The sequence below is a fragment of the Lipophrys pholis genome (genome assembly GCF_963383615.2).
Source record: "Lipophrys pholis genome assembly, chromosome: 14".
Classification (NCBI taxonomy): Eukaryota; Metazoa; Chordata; class Actinopteri; order Blenniiformes; family Blenniidae; genus Lipophrys; species Lipophrys pholis.
In genome coordinates this window covers 23,794,845-23,810,727 of record NC_137633.1, presented here as the reverse complement: position 1 = coordinate 23,810,727, position 15,883 = coordinate 23,794,845, and the positions used below count along the sequence as shown (strand labels likewise).

Here is a 15,883-nt window from a genome sequence, read left to right as displayed (position 1 = left end):
TCAAGGAACAGCTTAGAGGTTTTGTTTTTTCGCCCCAAAATAGAAAAGATTTAGTTAGAGTAAAAAAAAAAAAAGGTTTTTTTGATGTAATATTGTTGTTTCAAATTGATTCTATTATGACAGAAGTGACAGTGAGAACTTACTAAGTAAGGCACAAAGAAGCAAATGAGACTTTGGTAAAAACCATCCAGGACTGTGAGCCAGAACATCCGAGGACTGAAGAGCTGCAGAGAAACACAAACCACCGTGAGAGATTCTTCACACAGGGAACAGAAGCTGATCTGTTCGAATCCCACAAGAAAGCATCAATCATACCTAGGAACACATTTCTATTCTCCAGATGATCTGTAGAAAACAGCAATGCCACATTTCAGGAGCATACAGTGCATCCGGAAAGTATTCACAGCGCTTCACTTTTCCAACATTTTGTTATGTTACAGCCTCATTCCAAAACGTATTAAATTAAGTTTTTACCTCAAACACCCCATAATGAAATCGTAAAAAAGGTTTTGGGAAGAGTTTTGCAAATTTATTAAAAATAAAAAAACTCAGAAATTCACAGCTTTTGCCATGAAGCCCAAAATTTAGTTCAGGCGCTTCCTGTGTCCAATGATCATCCGTGAAATGTTTCTGCGGCTTAATTGTAGTTCACCAGCGGTAAATTCAGTTGATTGGACATGATTTGGAAAGAAACACACTTCTATATAAGGCCCCACAGTCGACTGCATGTCAGTCTTTGTCTCGAGGCACAAATCTGGAGACGGCAACAAAAACATGTCTGCTGCTTTGAAGGTCCCACTGAGCCGCCATCATCCGTAAGTGGAAGAATTGGGAACCACCAGGACTCTTTCTAGAGCTGCCATCTAAACTGAGCGATCGGGGGAGAAGGGCCTTAGTCAGGGAGGTGACCGAGAACCCGATGGTCACTCTGTCAGAGCTCTAGAGTTCTTCTGTGGAGAGAGGGGAAGAACAACCATCTCTGCAGCAATCCACCAATCAGGCCTGTATGGTAGAGTGGCCAGAGGGAACATGGCAGCCTGCCTGGAGTTTACCAAAAGGCACCTAAAAGACTCTCAGACCAGGAGAGACAAAGTTCTCTGGTCTGATGAGACAAAGATTGAACTCTTTGGTGTGAATAACAGGCGTCACATTTGGAGGAAACCAGGCACGCTCATCGCCAGGCCAATACTATCCCTATGACAAAGCATGGTGGTGGCAGCATCATGCTGTGGGGATGTTTTTCAGCCGCGGGAACTGGGAGACTAGTCAGGATGGAGGGAAAGATTAATGCAGCAACGTACAGAGACATCCTGGCTGCAAGCCTGCTCCAGAGCGCTCTTGACCTCAGACTGAGGTGACCGGTTCATCTTTTAGCAGGACATCGACCTGAAACACAGCCGAGATATCAAAGGAGGACGACTCTCAGGACGAATGTCCTCGAGTGGCACAGCCAGAGCCAAGACCTGAATCCCATTGAACATCTCTGGAGAGATCTGAAAATAGCTGTGCACCGTCGCTTCCCATCCAACCTGATGGAGCTCGAGAGATGCTGCAAAGAGGAATGGGCCAAACTGCCCAGAGGTGTGCCAGGCTTGTGGCATCATATACAAAAAGTCTTGAGGCTGGAATTGCTGCCAAAGGTGCATCAACAAAGTATTGAGCAAAGGCTGTGATACTTTCCTAGTTTTTTACTTTTAATAAATTTGTCAAAATCTCCTGAAAACTTATTTCACGCCGTCATTAAGGGGTGATGTGTGGAGAATTCTGAGGAAGAATAAGGATTTAATCCATTTTGGAAAAAGGCAGTAACATAACAAAATGTGGAAAAACTGAAATACAGTGAATACTTTCCAGATACACTGTAAATTATTTCTATCATGAAAACAGAATAAAACAGATTTTTTTTGGCCCAAAACATCTGAGAGAGAAATGACAGTGGATGTCATTACTTTGACCTCCAGTTCCACTGTGAGGAACCTGGGAGTTACTTTGGACCAGGACTGATCCTTCAACTCCCACATTAAATAAGTTGGCAGGACTGCCTTGTTTCACCTGGAATGTCTCTAAAATCAGCAACATGTTGACTCAAGAGTGACGCAGAGAATTAAATACAAGCATTTGATACTTCCACAATAGACTATTGTAACTCTCTATTATCAGAATGTCTAATAACTGTTTAAAAAGTCTTCAACTGATTCAAAACGCGGCAGTGAGAGTCCTGACAGGAAGCAGCAGGAGAGATCAGTCTGTCTTTCCTGTCTGTTTGTTCTCTCTGGTTTTCTGACAGCGGAACTGAAAGTTTGTGGTCTGAGCCTCTGTCACATCTGCAGCGAGTGAATTTATGGTCATTCCTGTGTTGTTTGTTGCTCTCGGTCCTCTACTTTTCTTCACCTCTGAGTCTGGTTCTGCAGGTTCCTACCTGTTGAAAGGGAGATTTACTTTTGTACCGTCTCCTCTACTTGCCCATGTTTGATTTGTAAAAGTGCGTTAAGATGACTGAGCAGAACTGAGGAGCCATGTGGTCTCATTTAAATATCCATATTTAGAGATAGTACTGAAAAAGACACCATACAGACCAATGATCGTAAACTGGAACAGTCCCTAAAATGTGAACTATACACTGCAGAGAGCAACAACACAAACATCGCAGAAAGAGCAATAATGACAACGTGAGTCTTTAACTTCAGGAAGTTTTGGACAGTTAACATAAGCAAACATCGTTTCAGATCCTGCGTCACGACAACATGGAGCCAGGAGGGAGAGGGAGTTATCATAAAGGAGAAGACGAGCTGGTTGGGCGGGCAGTGAGGATGACGAGAGGTGGGAGGAGCAGGAGGAACATATATGACTTTATGTAACAAGAAAGACATCTCAGAAGTTATGCAAAAGTGCGCTGATGACCACAGGAGTCCAGCTGGTGTCCACCCGTCTCACTACTGGTGTTTAAAACAAGTGAAGAATAGATGTCTATGTAAAAACAACCCGTCCCTGTAAAATGAAGGAGTCACTTTTTGTCCAGTCCTAAAGAGTCAATAAATGATCAAACAAATCACACATATTGGGTCCTATCTGGAGTAAAAGTGAGGGGGAAAAAAACCACACTTTATATAAGATTTCTGAACTTCTGCGATTAAAAACTTTCCACGGTGCAGCGATGAGGCAGCGAAGCGGTGCCCCATCTTTTATTGGCACGTGTATCTCTGTACCTTGCAGGTCTGTGGGGTCTGGTACAGCTCAGGTTCCCGCATCAGAGCGTCTGCGGGAGCGCTTTGGTCGAGGACGCCGTAGACGAGCGGAGGAACGGAGGTGAAGATGAGGTTGAAGAGGATGAGCACCCAGGAGTTGGTCATGACCCCTCCAGAGAAACCACAGAAGAACTGGTACCAGAACAGCAGGTTCACGTACATCTGCAGAGAGAAAAGACAGACTGCCGTAAGAAGATTTCTCTGAGATCAACTGCTTATGCACACGAATGCAGTCAAGGATGCTCACATGGACAGTTTTAATAAGTTAAAAAAAACACTACACAATCACCTTCTACTTTTTCTTTTAATTATGTCAATTTGTGCTCGACCACACTTCAACAATGAACGAATGATTGTTTCATATGCATGAATCAAAATTATTTCAAATTACGGAGTTTATTCAATTAGCTGCCATGATGCACATAAGTCCTTGTGGTAGAAACTTTCAGGAAATTACATTTAATCCAATATTTTTTTTTATCTTATTTTCATTTTATTTGCAACCCTAACCTGCTACCTTCCCAAAGGGACTCTTAATTGGTGGATAAAATGACAAAAACCCATAGAATGGTAAAAAGAAAAAAAATGACTAAATGTATTAAAATGGATGAATCCACACAAAAAAGAAGCTTTACACAGTTTTATCCTCATTTTAAAGCTTCAACGTGGCTCCGGATGAATTGTATTTGGTTTTAGATCACAAAGGTAAGACTTCAGATCTGAACTTTTTTTTTTTTGGTTATTTCTATTGTTCGTTTCTTTCCTTGCACTGTGGGCTTGTGTGTGGGTATAGGTGTTTATGTCTGTCTGTAGGTATGTATGAATGGACGTGTATGTATATATATTCTATGTGCTGCACAGGACGTGTGTGTGTGTGTGTGTGTGTGTGTGTGTGTGTGTGTGTGTGTGTGTGTGTGTGTGTGTGTGTGTGTGTGTGTGTGTGTGTGTGTGTGTGTGTGTGTGTATCTATGTATGTATGTAAGAGATGGAAGGAAGTAATTATGTTATTTACTTGGGACAAGGGGTGAGAGTAAATAAGTTTTACTTCTTCTCACGCCTTTTCGAATACTCATCTGACGATGTTTTTCTTGATTTATTTTATATTATTATTACTGTTATTCATTTATTTATTTATTTGAGAGGAAAGCTTTGTTGTTAATTTTCTTTTTTTTCCCCTTATTTGTTTTCGTACCTTATTCGAAATAAACATTTCAATCAATCAAACTTATCAATGTAATGGAAAATAAAAACATTTTAGAGAGCAGATGAAAACTTCTCACCACGTTTTTATAGATGAAGTAAAGGATCATGTTGGAGAGACGGGAGTAACACCAGTGACCGTGAACCAGCAGCAGCTTACTGAGGTGTTTAAACCGGGAAATGGCAAAGTCGCTGGACATCACAGCCTGAGATTATATCAGGAGAAAATATGAGAAACTAAAATCAACGATAATCCTACAATGTCAACAAGCTTCAAATTAGGCTCACACAGTCTTTTCACTTTTGTCCTAAAGTGAGAGAAAAACACGATAACGGAAGAAACTTTACATGCAGCAGGGTCTGTGTTCAGGGAGTGTTCAGGGTCTGTTACCTGCATTCCTTCCTGTCCGGAAATCCCAACGCCCACGTCAGCCACCTGAATCATGCTCACATCATTGGCACCATCACCTGAATGGACCACAAAGGTTTATTCTGTCTTTTAAAACCATGTTTAAATGTATAAGTCTGTCAACAGCCACACTACATAAAACCAACGAATGCAGGCTTTGTCCTCACCCACAGACAGTGTCATGACACCGAGCCGGGTCCGGATCAGCTGGACCACTTGACTCTTTTGCAGAGGAGTGGAGCGGCAGCAGATCACCGCTTTGCAGCCGCGGCTCAGGGCCAGGAAGCTGCTGTTCAGCTCCTCCTGTAGGGCCCAGTCGAGAGTCCGGCCGTCGATAATGAGGATGAAGCCAGTCACCCCCCCGGAGGAAGAGTCCTGTCCTCCAGGCACATGTGTCCAGGTGTCCGCACTGGACTGGACTTCCACTTTGAGCTCCTCCAGCAGAAGTGCACAAGCATCCTGCAGCAGAATGCAAGACAAGGCAAGACAGCGCCGTCAACTCCTGAAGCATAGCTTTGGACCATGTAGGCAACACTGATGTCAATTCTTCATCCTCCTCTTTCAACAATATGTGCTTATGGCTTCATGGCTGTCTCTGCACGTAACTCACAACAACACTGAGTGGCCATGTTATTAGGTGCACCTCTTAAACAGCTTGTTAACACAAACCATTGCTCCTCCAGGCTCCTGTGAGCAGCGCAGAGTTTCCCATGTCGTCAAGCTGAAGGTCAAAGTGAGCATGGGAATAATGAAGAAGGGGGATTTAAGTGACGTTGAACCTTCATGGTTGTTGGTTTACGTATTTGACAAACTGCTGATGTGCTGGGACCTTCACAGAAAACCATCTCCAGATCTCCAGGGTTTCCAGAGAATGGTGAGAAAGAGCAGATCTCCAGTGAGCAGGGATATAAAGAGGTCGGAGAAGGATGGACAGTCTGGTTGGAGATGACCAAAAGACAACAGGAACTCAAAGAACCTCTAGTTCTAACCTGCATAGTGCAAAAGAGCCTCTGTGAGCTTTTCCAACAGGACGAAGCTTGAAGCTGATAGTTTACAGCAGCAGACGACCACAGTGGGCGTCCCCGCTGTCTGCTAACAATTCAATTCAACTGTATCGTGCCAAATACAACACACTCCTTTTGGGATATGGCGCAACGGGACATTCACATCATGATTGTTTTAAAGTGCAGCAGTGGTGTGAAGTTATCGGTTAATGTGTTTTCCATCGTTCAATGTTTGACACCAGAAATTATGAAGTGGGTGCGACTGGCAGGATGTACCAGGTAAAGTGGCCAATCGCCGCAGAGCAACATAAAGGAGAGTCACTTTACAAAAACAAGCCCAAACACGGTGCTCGTCGTTCCTCGTCCACTGACCTTGCTGTCACAGTTGGCCGTCAGCAGCTGGTCATTGGTGTGGATGAGTTTGCAGGCGTAAGCGATGTTGATGGCCGTTTCCTGCTTGTCTCCAGTGAGAACCCACACTCGGATCCCCGCACTCTGAAGAGCTTCAATCGTCTGAGGAACTTCCTCTTGTAGCCTGTCTACAATCCCTGTGGCACCTGCAACACACACACACACACAGTATCAGTCTACCGGCCTCCAGCTCCAAACAGTAGAACCGGTGCCGGTCTCACCCAGCAGCGTGAGATTGGTCTCCAGCCTCTGAGCCGACTCCAGCAGCATCTCTTCTCTGTTCTCGATGCTCCTCTCCGCCAGCAGCTGTCTCTTCAGCCACACATTGTACTCTCCTTCCTCCAGACTCTGCACCACACAAACAACGCCGTCATTGAGTAAATGATGAATGTATTTCACTTATATGGCACTTTTCAACTGCTTGAGTCACATTCAGACATTCACTATGACCATAAATACTCGTATGCCGCACCAGGCCTCTCAGACAAATTTACTGTTCACATGGAGCCACAGTGTTTTCTGACCCTATTGTCACACAAATGAACAAAATGCAACTAAACGTATAAACAAGGCCCAAACAAGACCCTGCGATGCCTAAACTCCTCTGTCACTGTCATTTTTTGAAATCTATATTTTACGGAAACCAACAAAATCATTTCCAAACTGGAAAATTACACCAGCTGTCTCAATATTGATATGTTCTAACTCAGGGGTGGCCGACCAGTCAGAGACCAAGAGCCACAAAAATGACGGTGGTACTACAAAGAGTCGCATCATACAAATATGGGCTTACAAATAAACTCCCTCTCTCACAGACACGAAATTACATGAAGTCAAAATACAAACATTATGTATGATACATTTCCATATGGAATGACAAAAGTTAGACAATCGGCAGGGTGTGGATTTACAGCATTAACAGGAATAACTTCACCCCCTCAGCCCACACAAATGGGCTGGGACCGTCTGCAAACTGCAAAACCGGAACAACAGCAAAGACAGATACTATAAACCACATATCACTGACAAACCAAGTGTTGTAGTGTGATCAAGCGAAGGCTGCAGTGAATAACAGTAACATTATTAAGTACTTTTGTGGTATTTGTCTTCACTTTTGCAGCGGTTTGTAATTTTAAGACGGTCCCTGCATACTGGTCTCACAGTGAATGATGTTGTTTCTGTTGCTGCAAAGACGACTACTTTTGACAAAAATGAGCCTGTAGCACATTGCCTACGTCACACCGATGGGAAAGCCACAGGCCTTAGTGTGTGTTAATGACGTTTTGTTAAAGACTTATTGAAGCTGGAACTTTACCGAGCTGCTCTTATATATATATATATATATATATAACTCTTTATAACTGAAGGAAGCACACTTGCTGTTGTCAGAAAATGAGCCAACAAAGAGCCACACATTGACAGGCAAAGAGCTGCATGAGGCTCGCGAGCCGCGGGTTGGCCACCGCTGTTCTAACTATATAAACATTTTTTCATACCATGTATGCATGAGATACAAAAGCCAACTATCAAACTATCCACCACAAACATACAACATTACTCCCATGGACCAAGCCAAAAGCATGAAAATGTTGTCATGGGAATTGAACCGACAATAAAATACAGGTATTTTTGATGCTAAATGAGACGAAACATGAACGTTTATCTTTCAAACGTCTGACTTTACCCACATGAGCATGTTACTTATGATCTCTGGAAAGCAAAAATAGCCACTGGCCTTAGTGATTCTAAATAAATGACATTTCTTTGCTTCTAGTGTTACCTTCTTTGCAATGCAGAGTGTGCGAAGACCTTCTCTGGCATAAAAGTTCACATGCCTTTGTGTCTGTTCTCTGACTCCACTGTACATCTCTCCAGTCAGCTCCGCCTCTGAAAGCGTAGGATGGACAAAAAACTACTGACTCCAATCATTCAAACAAACCTGATTCATATTTTGACGGACAAATACAACATACAGACGAAGTGTGTTTATGGTTGAGCTCGTTACCTTTCGGTGTTTCAGACAGGTCCATGATGACGGAGTCTGCCCCCTTCGTGTAAACTACCACCTGCTGAGTGAGTGGGTGTCGGACCACGACCGACATCCTCTTCCTATTGGAATCAAAGGGAAGTGTGTGGAGGAGCTGGACAGACAAACAACCAGACCCTGGAAGGTCCACCAGCACACTCTCTGCAGTGCGGCCTCTCAAAGTACACTGGTAAGCCCGAGCTGCGTGAACCAGAGCGGCCTCGTCGGGACTCTCTGCCTCGTACAAGACTTCATCATCAGTGCCGTTGTCAGAGTCCACCTCTCTGATCAAGTCCTCAAGACTCTGCCTGGACTTTGTCTTGGTATCCCTGAAGTTATTCTCCGTTTCCCAGTCGAGCACTGGTCTCGATCCTCTAGCAGATACGTCCATCCCGGACTTCTCAGTGCATGTTGTTAGGTTGCTTTGCTCGTCTTGGTCAAAACCATCCATGGTTCTGTCCTCCCCCGTCTTCCCCTGCGTAAACGTCCGAGTGCTAAGGTTGAGAGGATTGTTGGATGAGGACAGAGCTGACAAAGGAGACAAGCCAAGGTGCTGTTTCAGCTTTCCAGTTTCCTCCCGTGACCTGAGAGACGTTTGTACTTCGGACACCTGGACAACAAGAAGAACATGACATCAGCTTCAAACGGGCTTCGACTGGCTACGGCAGGAAGTCAGAAGCTGCTGTGCCTTTATACATCTCATAGTCTGGTGTGTAAACAAAACTGTAATCTAACATGCAACGTATTTAAGTTAGTTTGGTGAAAGTCGGGTAAAAGTGTCAACGTCAGCTCAAAGGAAACTCAGCTTTCTCTTTTTTTCAGTTCTGGCATAGATCCTAGGACTACACCACGAGTTGAAATATATGAGTGCAGCTGGAATGTGGGGGGCGCGCTCCCTCGGGCGTGGCGCTCGTGGGGGGGCCGGGGTGCGGTGCTCCTTCCCCATTTGCTGTTGGATTAGTGGGGGATGGGATACCGCGGTGGCCGGGTGGGGGCCCGGCTGGCTGCCTGGGGGGCGAGAGGCATCGCCGCCGGAGTTGGGGGGGCTCTCGGCCCGCTCGGCCCGGGGGCCCTGCTCCGGCCTTTTCTCGGCTTGGCGGCTTGGGTCGGGGCCTGGGGCCCTGTGCCCTTTATCCTTCTCTTGTGGGCTCCTCTTGCCTGGGGGGGGATTCCTCTCTGCATTCTCCATCTGGTGCTTTCTGGGCGGGGGCGTGGCTCTCTGGGGTGGTTTGCTGGGGCCTCCCCGGGCCTGGGGGGCTGCCGTCTGCCGATGGCCTCGGGCCCCGGGGGGTCGCTACGGGTCCCCCCACAACAGTTCCGGCCACACCCAGTGGACAAACCACACACACACACACACACACACACACTTCCACTCCTCACGAAAGGTGCTTCTGAAGTTGCTTGTTCTCTGTCATCATTTGCTCAAACTCTAAAAATAATGTTCCTCTTTTGTTGTTGCCTCTTTGTTAATTCATGCTCCTGCTTCACGTTACTGTCTAGATAGAGCTGCTGAGGCTGGTTTAATCTAGAAAATCACGTTACTGTCTAGATGGGGCTGCTCAGGCTGGTTTAATCTAAGAAATCATCTTACTGTCTAGATAGAGCTGCTCAGGCTGGTTTAATCTAAGAAATCATCTTACTGTCTAGATAGAGCTGCTCAGGCTGGTTTAATCCACTAACAGTTGTAAAGTATTTGGATCAGTGTGATAACTGCAAATAATATATGTAGCACAACAAGGGTATTGTATGTTATCCCCTCCCCCCTCCCCCTCAACTTCTCTTCTCTTCTCTTCGTGCGTTCCCCCCCGGTTGTGTATGGCAGCCATGCCAGCTTCTAATAAAGGCAGCAACAGGAGAAGACTCCATGTCTCTTCCTGTTGCAAGAGCAAAAACTGTTCTGACTCCGAAGGCTCTCAATCACATCATATTGTTGGCCCAAGCTGCCGAACAGGACAAGGAAAGAAAAAAAAAAAAAAGTTGTGCATCACGGAGAAAGGCTGTGATGACTCGGCCCACGCCGTGGTCGTAATATATTGTCATGGAAAACAACACAGGCTGAGTTGAGTAGAGGCAAGGCTAGTCAGGCTGAGTAGGAGCTAGTGGAAAAGCGCCATTAGCTGCAACAAGTCGACGGAGCGAGGCTGCTCGCTTTCCTGGTTTTCAAAAGAGTTTGGCTGACTGTTTAATCTATGTTAACACTGCGGCAGTACAACACATACACAGAGCAGTACACACATGCTGACTGACATTCTGGGTCGGAGTCCCGCAAGTAGCGAGGACCCGTTCAAGGCTGCTTCTAGCTAATGTGTTCTTGTGTTTACAGCTGAACGCCGATATCTATAAGAATGATGCAGAGCTGGAGCTACTCCGACATGGACATCATTACTATTCGGAAAGATACTCTACCCAACTATGAGTTAAGTGAAGCTGCATGAGAACAGGGTCTACCTGTTATTATTTTACGGTCTAATCCACAGATGTCACTGATTGAACCTCGTCCTGGAATCATTGCTCAGATTAGAATTTATTTTCATTGCTTAACAACAATGACAAAGCATTTATCGCCTGAAGAATTTCGGCAATTGTGCTGAATCTGGTGCCATCTAGCGGAAAAAGTTGAGAAGGTGAGAACTTCCATAAATTAACTTTAACTAGCAAAATAAGAAAAGACAGAAGCGACAAGGAGCGACAAGGAGCAAACAGCTTCAGGAGGAGCGAGAAGCGACAAGTTTCCCAGGACCTGCTGGCATAGAAGCGACAGAAAGACGGAGAGAGGGACACAGTGACCGGCAGCAGTGGAAGACAAGGTTATAGCGTCAGTGGCAGTTGAAGAGAATCCTCAAGCAAACAAATCATGTATACTAGGAAAGGAGATAGAAGACAGGGAGGAGGAGGTGTGGGCACTGCTCGACGGATCACCGACCGACGGCCGGTAAGGTTCGGAACGGTGGTTTGTACTCTGGTGCCAATAATCTCCAGAGAGGGAGGTAGAATGGATAGTGAGAGGGATAGTGACGGAGCGGAGGTGTGAGGGAAAGAGCCAGTAGGATGGCAGGTAAAAGAAGAGTAAGGATACTATAGGCGGGGAGGTGGGCAGTGACAGCGTGGGAACTAGTAAGAGAGCGAGAGAGAGCGGAGGAGAAAGACTGATGTGATGAATGTGGTGGTGGGGTTTGAGGGACAGGAAGGCGTAAAGAAACTGGACCCCTTGAAATTGACAAAAACACTGATGGTGCAGGTCAGAGAGGTAAAGAATACTCGAGTGCTTCGGGATGGAAACCTGTTGATTGGCTGCGCCGGTGAAGACCAGGTGAGGAGGGCTAAGGGTGAAAGTAGTAAAAGTGGTGAAGGTGAGCAGAAAGGCAGAAGCAAGGGGGTCATATATGGAATGCCCCGAAGTGTTAAGTTATGTCGAGTTTGAAGGGGACAGGAGATAGGAGGGAGGGTGTAGGTGGAGGACGTGACTCGTTTGTTAAACAGGGGATACCTTACAGGGTGCTACGGGCTGGGACAGAGCGAGAGTATACCGTAATAGAAGCGTGTGGAAATAATAAAAAGTTGATCGTTATCATTCATTATAACCCGTGGAAAAGATTACAAATAAGTGAGCTTGAAAGAGTTGAGGGACATGAAGACAGTAACATCATTTGGTGTGGGGATTTTAATGTGCACAACAGTGAGGGGGAGTGAGAGGGTGGATAATGATGGACAGGTAATGGAGGACTTATTAGAGATTATTAGAACATTAACAAACCTGAACACATTTCTGTTTGAGTACATTCAACAATAACTATGGTGGGGAAAGTTGATTGTATTGTAATAAATAATATGGACTGACCTGCTGTGGATCCCGGCTGGGTGAGGAGACCACCACACTGTTACAGAGGGCCAAAGCTAAGAAGAAGTCAGTGATGTAGGTGAGCTCTGCGTTGGACGGATTATCAGTCGAGTCGTCAGGCAGCACGGAAGAATTCAACTTCCTCTCCAGCTCAGGGTCAGTCACCACATCCTTCTCCTGGACACACAGATGATAACAACTGCAGCAGACATAAAGATAAAACAGGAATACCTAGCTGTTTGTATGTGTGCGTGCGTGTGTGTGTGTGTGTGTGTGTGCGTGTGTGCGTGCATGCGTGCGTGTGTGTGCTAACCGTGTGGCTACAGAAGGTGTTGTGCCTGTTGGACAGTTGGTCGTCCTCAGCAGACTCGGCAGTCAGAGTGTGTAGAGACACCGAGCTGCGGTTGCAGCTGAGGGAGCGACAGCTCAGGGATTTTCTACTGCAGCCTGATTTAAGAGTTGTGGTCTGACCAACACCATCAATCTCCTCTGCCTCATACATCTGTAGCCTGCGAGCTGACAACAGCACAGTCACAGGGTGGAGTGAGTATACACTGGAGTTCTCACCACAACAGATAAATGAGACAGAAATGTTGCAGTCTTCATGTCTCACCGTTTTCCTCATGAGGATATTCAACCCCAAAGATACTACAGCGAAGAAACACCATCTTGTTCTCTGTTAAGGTTCCGGTCTTATCAGAGAAGAGGTACTGGATCCGACCTAGGTCCTCAGTGATGTTCAGGGCCCGGCATTGGATCCTGGAGTCCAGCTGCTCGTTGTACAGAGCTAAGTCATTGTGTATAAAGTAGATCTGACCCAATTTAACAACCTCAATGGACACGTATAGAGAAATAGGAATCAGCACCTGCAAGAGAGACGAGAAAACTGGATGTGAGTTATAAAATATCAAATAAATAAAATTTCACCACAAACTAAATGTTGTTATACTTCAAGATCCAAGAGAAAGAACCAAAGTTTATGTGTGTGTGTGTGTGTGTGTGTGTGTGTGTGTGTGTGTGTGTGTGTGTGTGTGTGTAGAAAAATTAGCATTGTTGTGATGAAGGAAGAGATGAGAAGAAAATCTGAACTCAATGGGTAATCTAAAAGGTCCCTCTATACACATTAAAAAATGGTAGAACTTCTCAGTCTGAAGAGGAACACTAAAGCCGTCTGATACATGTAGATCTGCACATTAACACCATGGTTACAGGTATGAAGAGGTGGACTCAGATCGTCTGTTATTAAATGTGACGCCTGCTATTATACACTTGACAGTGACACTCCTGTAGACTTTGGCTCATTAGCAGACTTTCTGCCGAGGTTTGAAATGACACCATGATTGGAGCAAGGGCAGTGGTTGAACCGGATTCAACATTTCAGCCATCTGCTGCTCTTATTCATTTCAAAGAGACTGGTCACTGGTGCTCCGAAATAAATACTGCGATTGAACTGAAGCTGAGAAAATAGCTAACCTGCAGTACAATGATCATCGTCCAGAATACATAGAATCCACCCAGCGCAGGAGAGATCTCTCCATCCACCTGGAACAGAGGGTCTCGAAGGTTCTTCAGCCAGAGTCCGTGACCTAAGAATCACAAAACCATGAATTAAACAAAACCCCAGCATTCAAAAACAACCACTCAAAACCACCTAAGGATGGTTTGAATTCCACAGCTTTCGATAGTAACTGGATTTCTCAATATCTTTTTTGAGCCGTTTAACAACATTCGACAGAACTAACTCCATGGACACACTGGATATGCAGTGGAATGAGCTGTGGAGTGACTGAATACACACCTATGGCAGCAGTCAAACACATGATGAGCAGAAGCAGCACACACCACAGGATGTGTGTATTCAGACGTCTCTCCAGGCTGCTCCGCTTATACCTCGGTCCAGAGTTATTCATCATGGCTTTAGTCTCGTGGCCTGGGTAACGTCAACAGAAGAATACAAATACCATCTTCACTTTGACGTGAAGCAGCACTGGGATACACGGAGTAATAAACCACTCTGAAATAAAAGGAGCTTGTGAGCCACATACAGTATATATGTCGATGTGGAAATGTGATAATGTGGTAATGTAGTGTGGTAGTATAATGTAGTAATGTAGTAAGGTGGTAGTGTAGTTTGGTAATAGGCTGCCATGCCTATCGACGTACTTCTCTTGTTTTCATTGATAACGGGTCCCCCCACAACAGTTCCGGCCACACCCAGTGGACAAACCACACACACACACACACACACACACACACACACACACACACACACACACACACACACACACACACACACACACACACACACACACACACACACACACACACACACACACACACACACACACACACACACAATGATGGATGTGGCTGCTATTCAACACAATCTATCATTTTCAGTGCGATATGTTGACAGAGGAAGACGGGGAACTGAACCTGGAACCTTCGATTGGGTTCCAGGTTCTACTAACCAAGCCACAGCCGGCTCAAAGCAATGCCCAAGTCAATCACCAGACCAAAATCCAGCCTGCATTTCACTAGCTGAAGACAAAACTGAGAGAAGAATACCCCAAGAATTTGCATTTGGATGTAAATACTGCTAAAAGGTATCTCATGTCTGAACTCACCAGCATAGATGACGATGCCTATCACCATTTCAGTGTTGCGGATGGTGCAGCTCCTCAGCAGGAGGTTGGTGTTATGGAGGCCGACACGGTGCCCACTGGAATGTTCTCTATGGAACAAGACACAACTATTGATTATCAACACAGATGAAGTGTTGCAGAAAACCCACGTGTCATTTGATTTTAACTTGTGATGAGCGAGCTATAATTTATCATGATTTGTTTTATCCATGGGAGCAGATTTTTTTAACTGGTCTTTGGGCTGTTCACTTCCTAATAGAAATCCCACACCCACTCTCTCAGTGTGGGGGTCAGAGCCCAGTAGTCTGATTACTAATGGATCACTACTACAGTCATCAGGACTGAACGATCGGTTACATGAAACAAACACACACTGCTTATGTGATTACTTCCATATCAAGTCATGATAGCCGCTTCGATGTCTGACAGAAGCTGCCATGTTTTGCAAAGTTAAGTTAGTTGCCCAAAGCTGGACAGGAACTCGAACTCCTCCTCCTTTATAGGGAGTACTGCCAGGTCTCCAGTCAGTTCTCCAGTCAGTTCTCCAGTCAGGTCTCCAGTCAGGTCTCCAGTCAGGTCTCCAGTCAGTTCTCCAGTCAGTTCTCCAGTCAGGTCTCCAGTCAGGTCTCCAGTCAGGTCTCCAGTCAGTTCTCCAGTCAGGTGCCCAGTCAGGTGTCCAGTCAGGTGCCCAGTCAGGTGTCCAGTCAGGTGTCCAGTCAGGTGTCCAGTCAGGTCTCCAGTCAGGTGTCCAGTCAGGTGCCCAGTCAGGTGTCCAAGTCAGGTTTCCAGTCAGTTCTCCAGTCAGGTGTCCAGTCAGGTCTCCAGTCAGGTCTCCAGTCAGGTCTCCAGTCAGGTGTCCAGTCAGGTGCCCAGTCAGGTGTCCAAGTCAGGTTTCCAGTCAGTTCTCCAGTCAGTTCTCCAGTCAGGTGTCCAGCCAGGAGTCCAGTCAGTTCTCCAGTCAGGTCCACAGTGTATTGTGCTGCCAAACGTTTGTGGGCAAATGCTCTTTAGCCATATTGTGAAGTAATTCACTGATATGTGTGCCTGTCTTCACGTCCTGATGCCACCAACAGGCTCACACAATGAAATCAGAGGTAAAAAGAGG

At 45.6% G+C, this 15,883-nt stretch overlaps 1 protein-coding gene across 2 annotated transcripts in view; it reads right to left on the bottom strand.

The window, feature by feature from the left end:
* The window catches only part of atp10d (ATPase phospholipid transporting 10D), a 38,038-nt gene that overhangs the window by 3,513 nt on the left and 18,642 nt on the right, over positions 1–15,883 (bottom strand). The window contains exons 7-21 of one of the 2 annotated variants that reach the window (XM_080479454.1): positions 14,761–14,867; positions 13,932–14,063; positions 13,607–13,719; positions 12,747–12,999; positions 12,447–12,649; positions 12,134–12,310; positions 8,275–8,905; positions 8,050–8,156; positions 6,491–6,617; positions 6,231–6,415; positions 5,022–5,313; positions 4,837–4,913; positions 4,526–4,651; positions 3,207–3,407; positions 144–224 (exon numbers count right to left, since the gene is read on the bottom strand). In XM_080479454.1, the coding sequence (XP_080335580.1) occupies positions 144–224; positions 3,207–3,407; positions 4,526–4,651; positions 4,837–4,913; positions 5,022–5,313; positions 6,231–6,415; positions 6,491–6,617; positions 8,050–8,156; positions 8,275–8,905; positions 12,134–12,310; positions 12,447–12,649; positions 12,747–12,999; positions 13,607–13,719; positions 13,932–14,063; positions 14,761–14,867 (2,812 nt within the window). The remainder of the gene's footprint in view (positions 1–143; positions 225–3,206; positions 3,408–4,525; positions 4,652–4,836; positions 4,914–5,021; positions 5,314–6,230; positions 6,416–6,490; positions 6,618–8,049; positions 8,157–8,274; positions 8,906–12,133; positions 12,311–12,446; positions 12,650–12,746; positions 13,000–13,606; positions 13,720–13,931; positions 14,064–14,760; positions 14,868–15,883) is intronic. The other variant, XM_080479455.1, reaches the window with a different exon arrangement.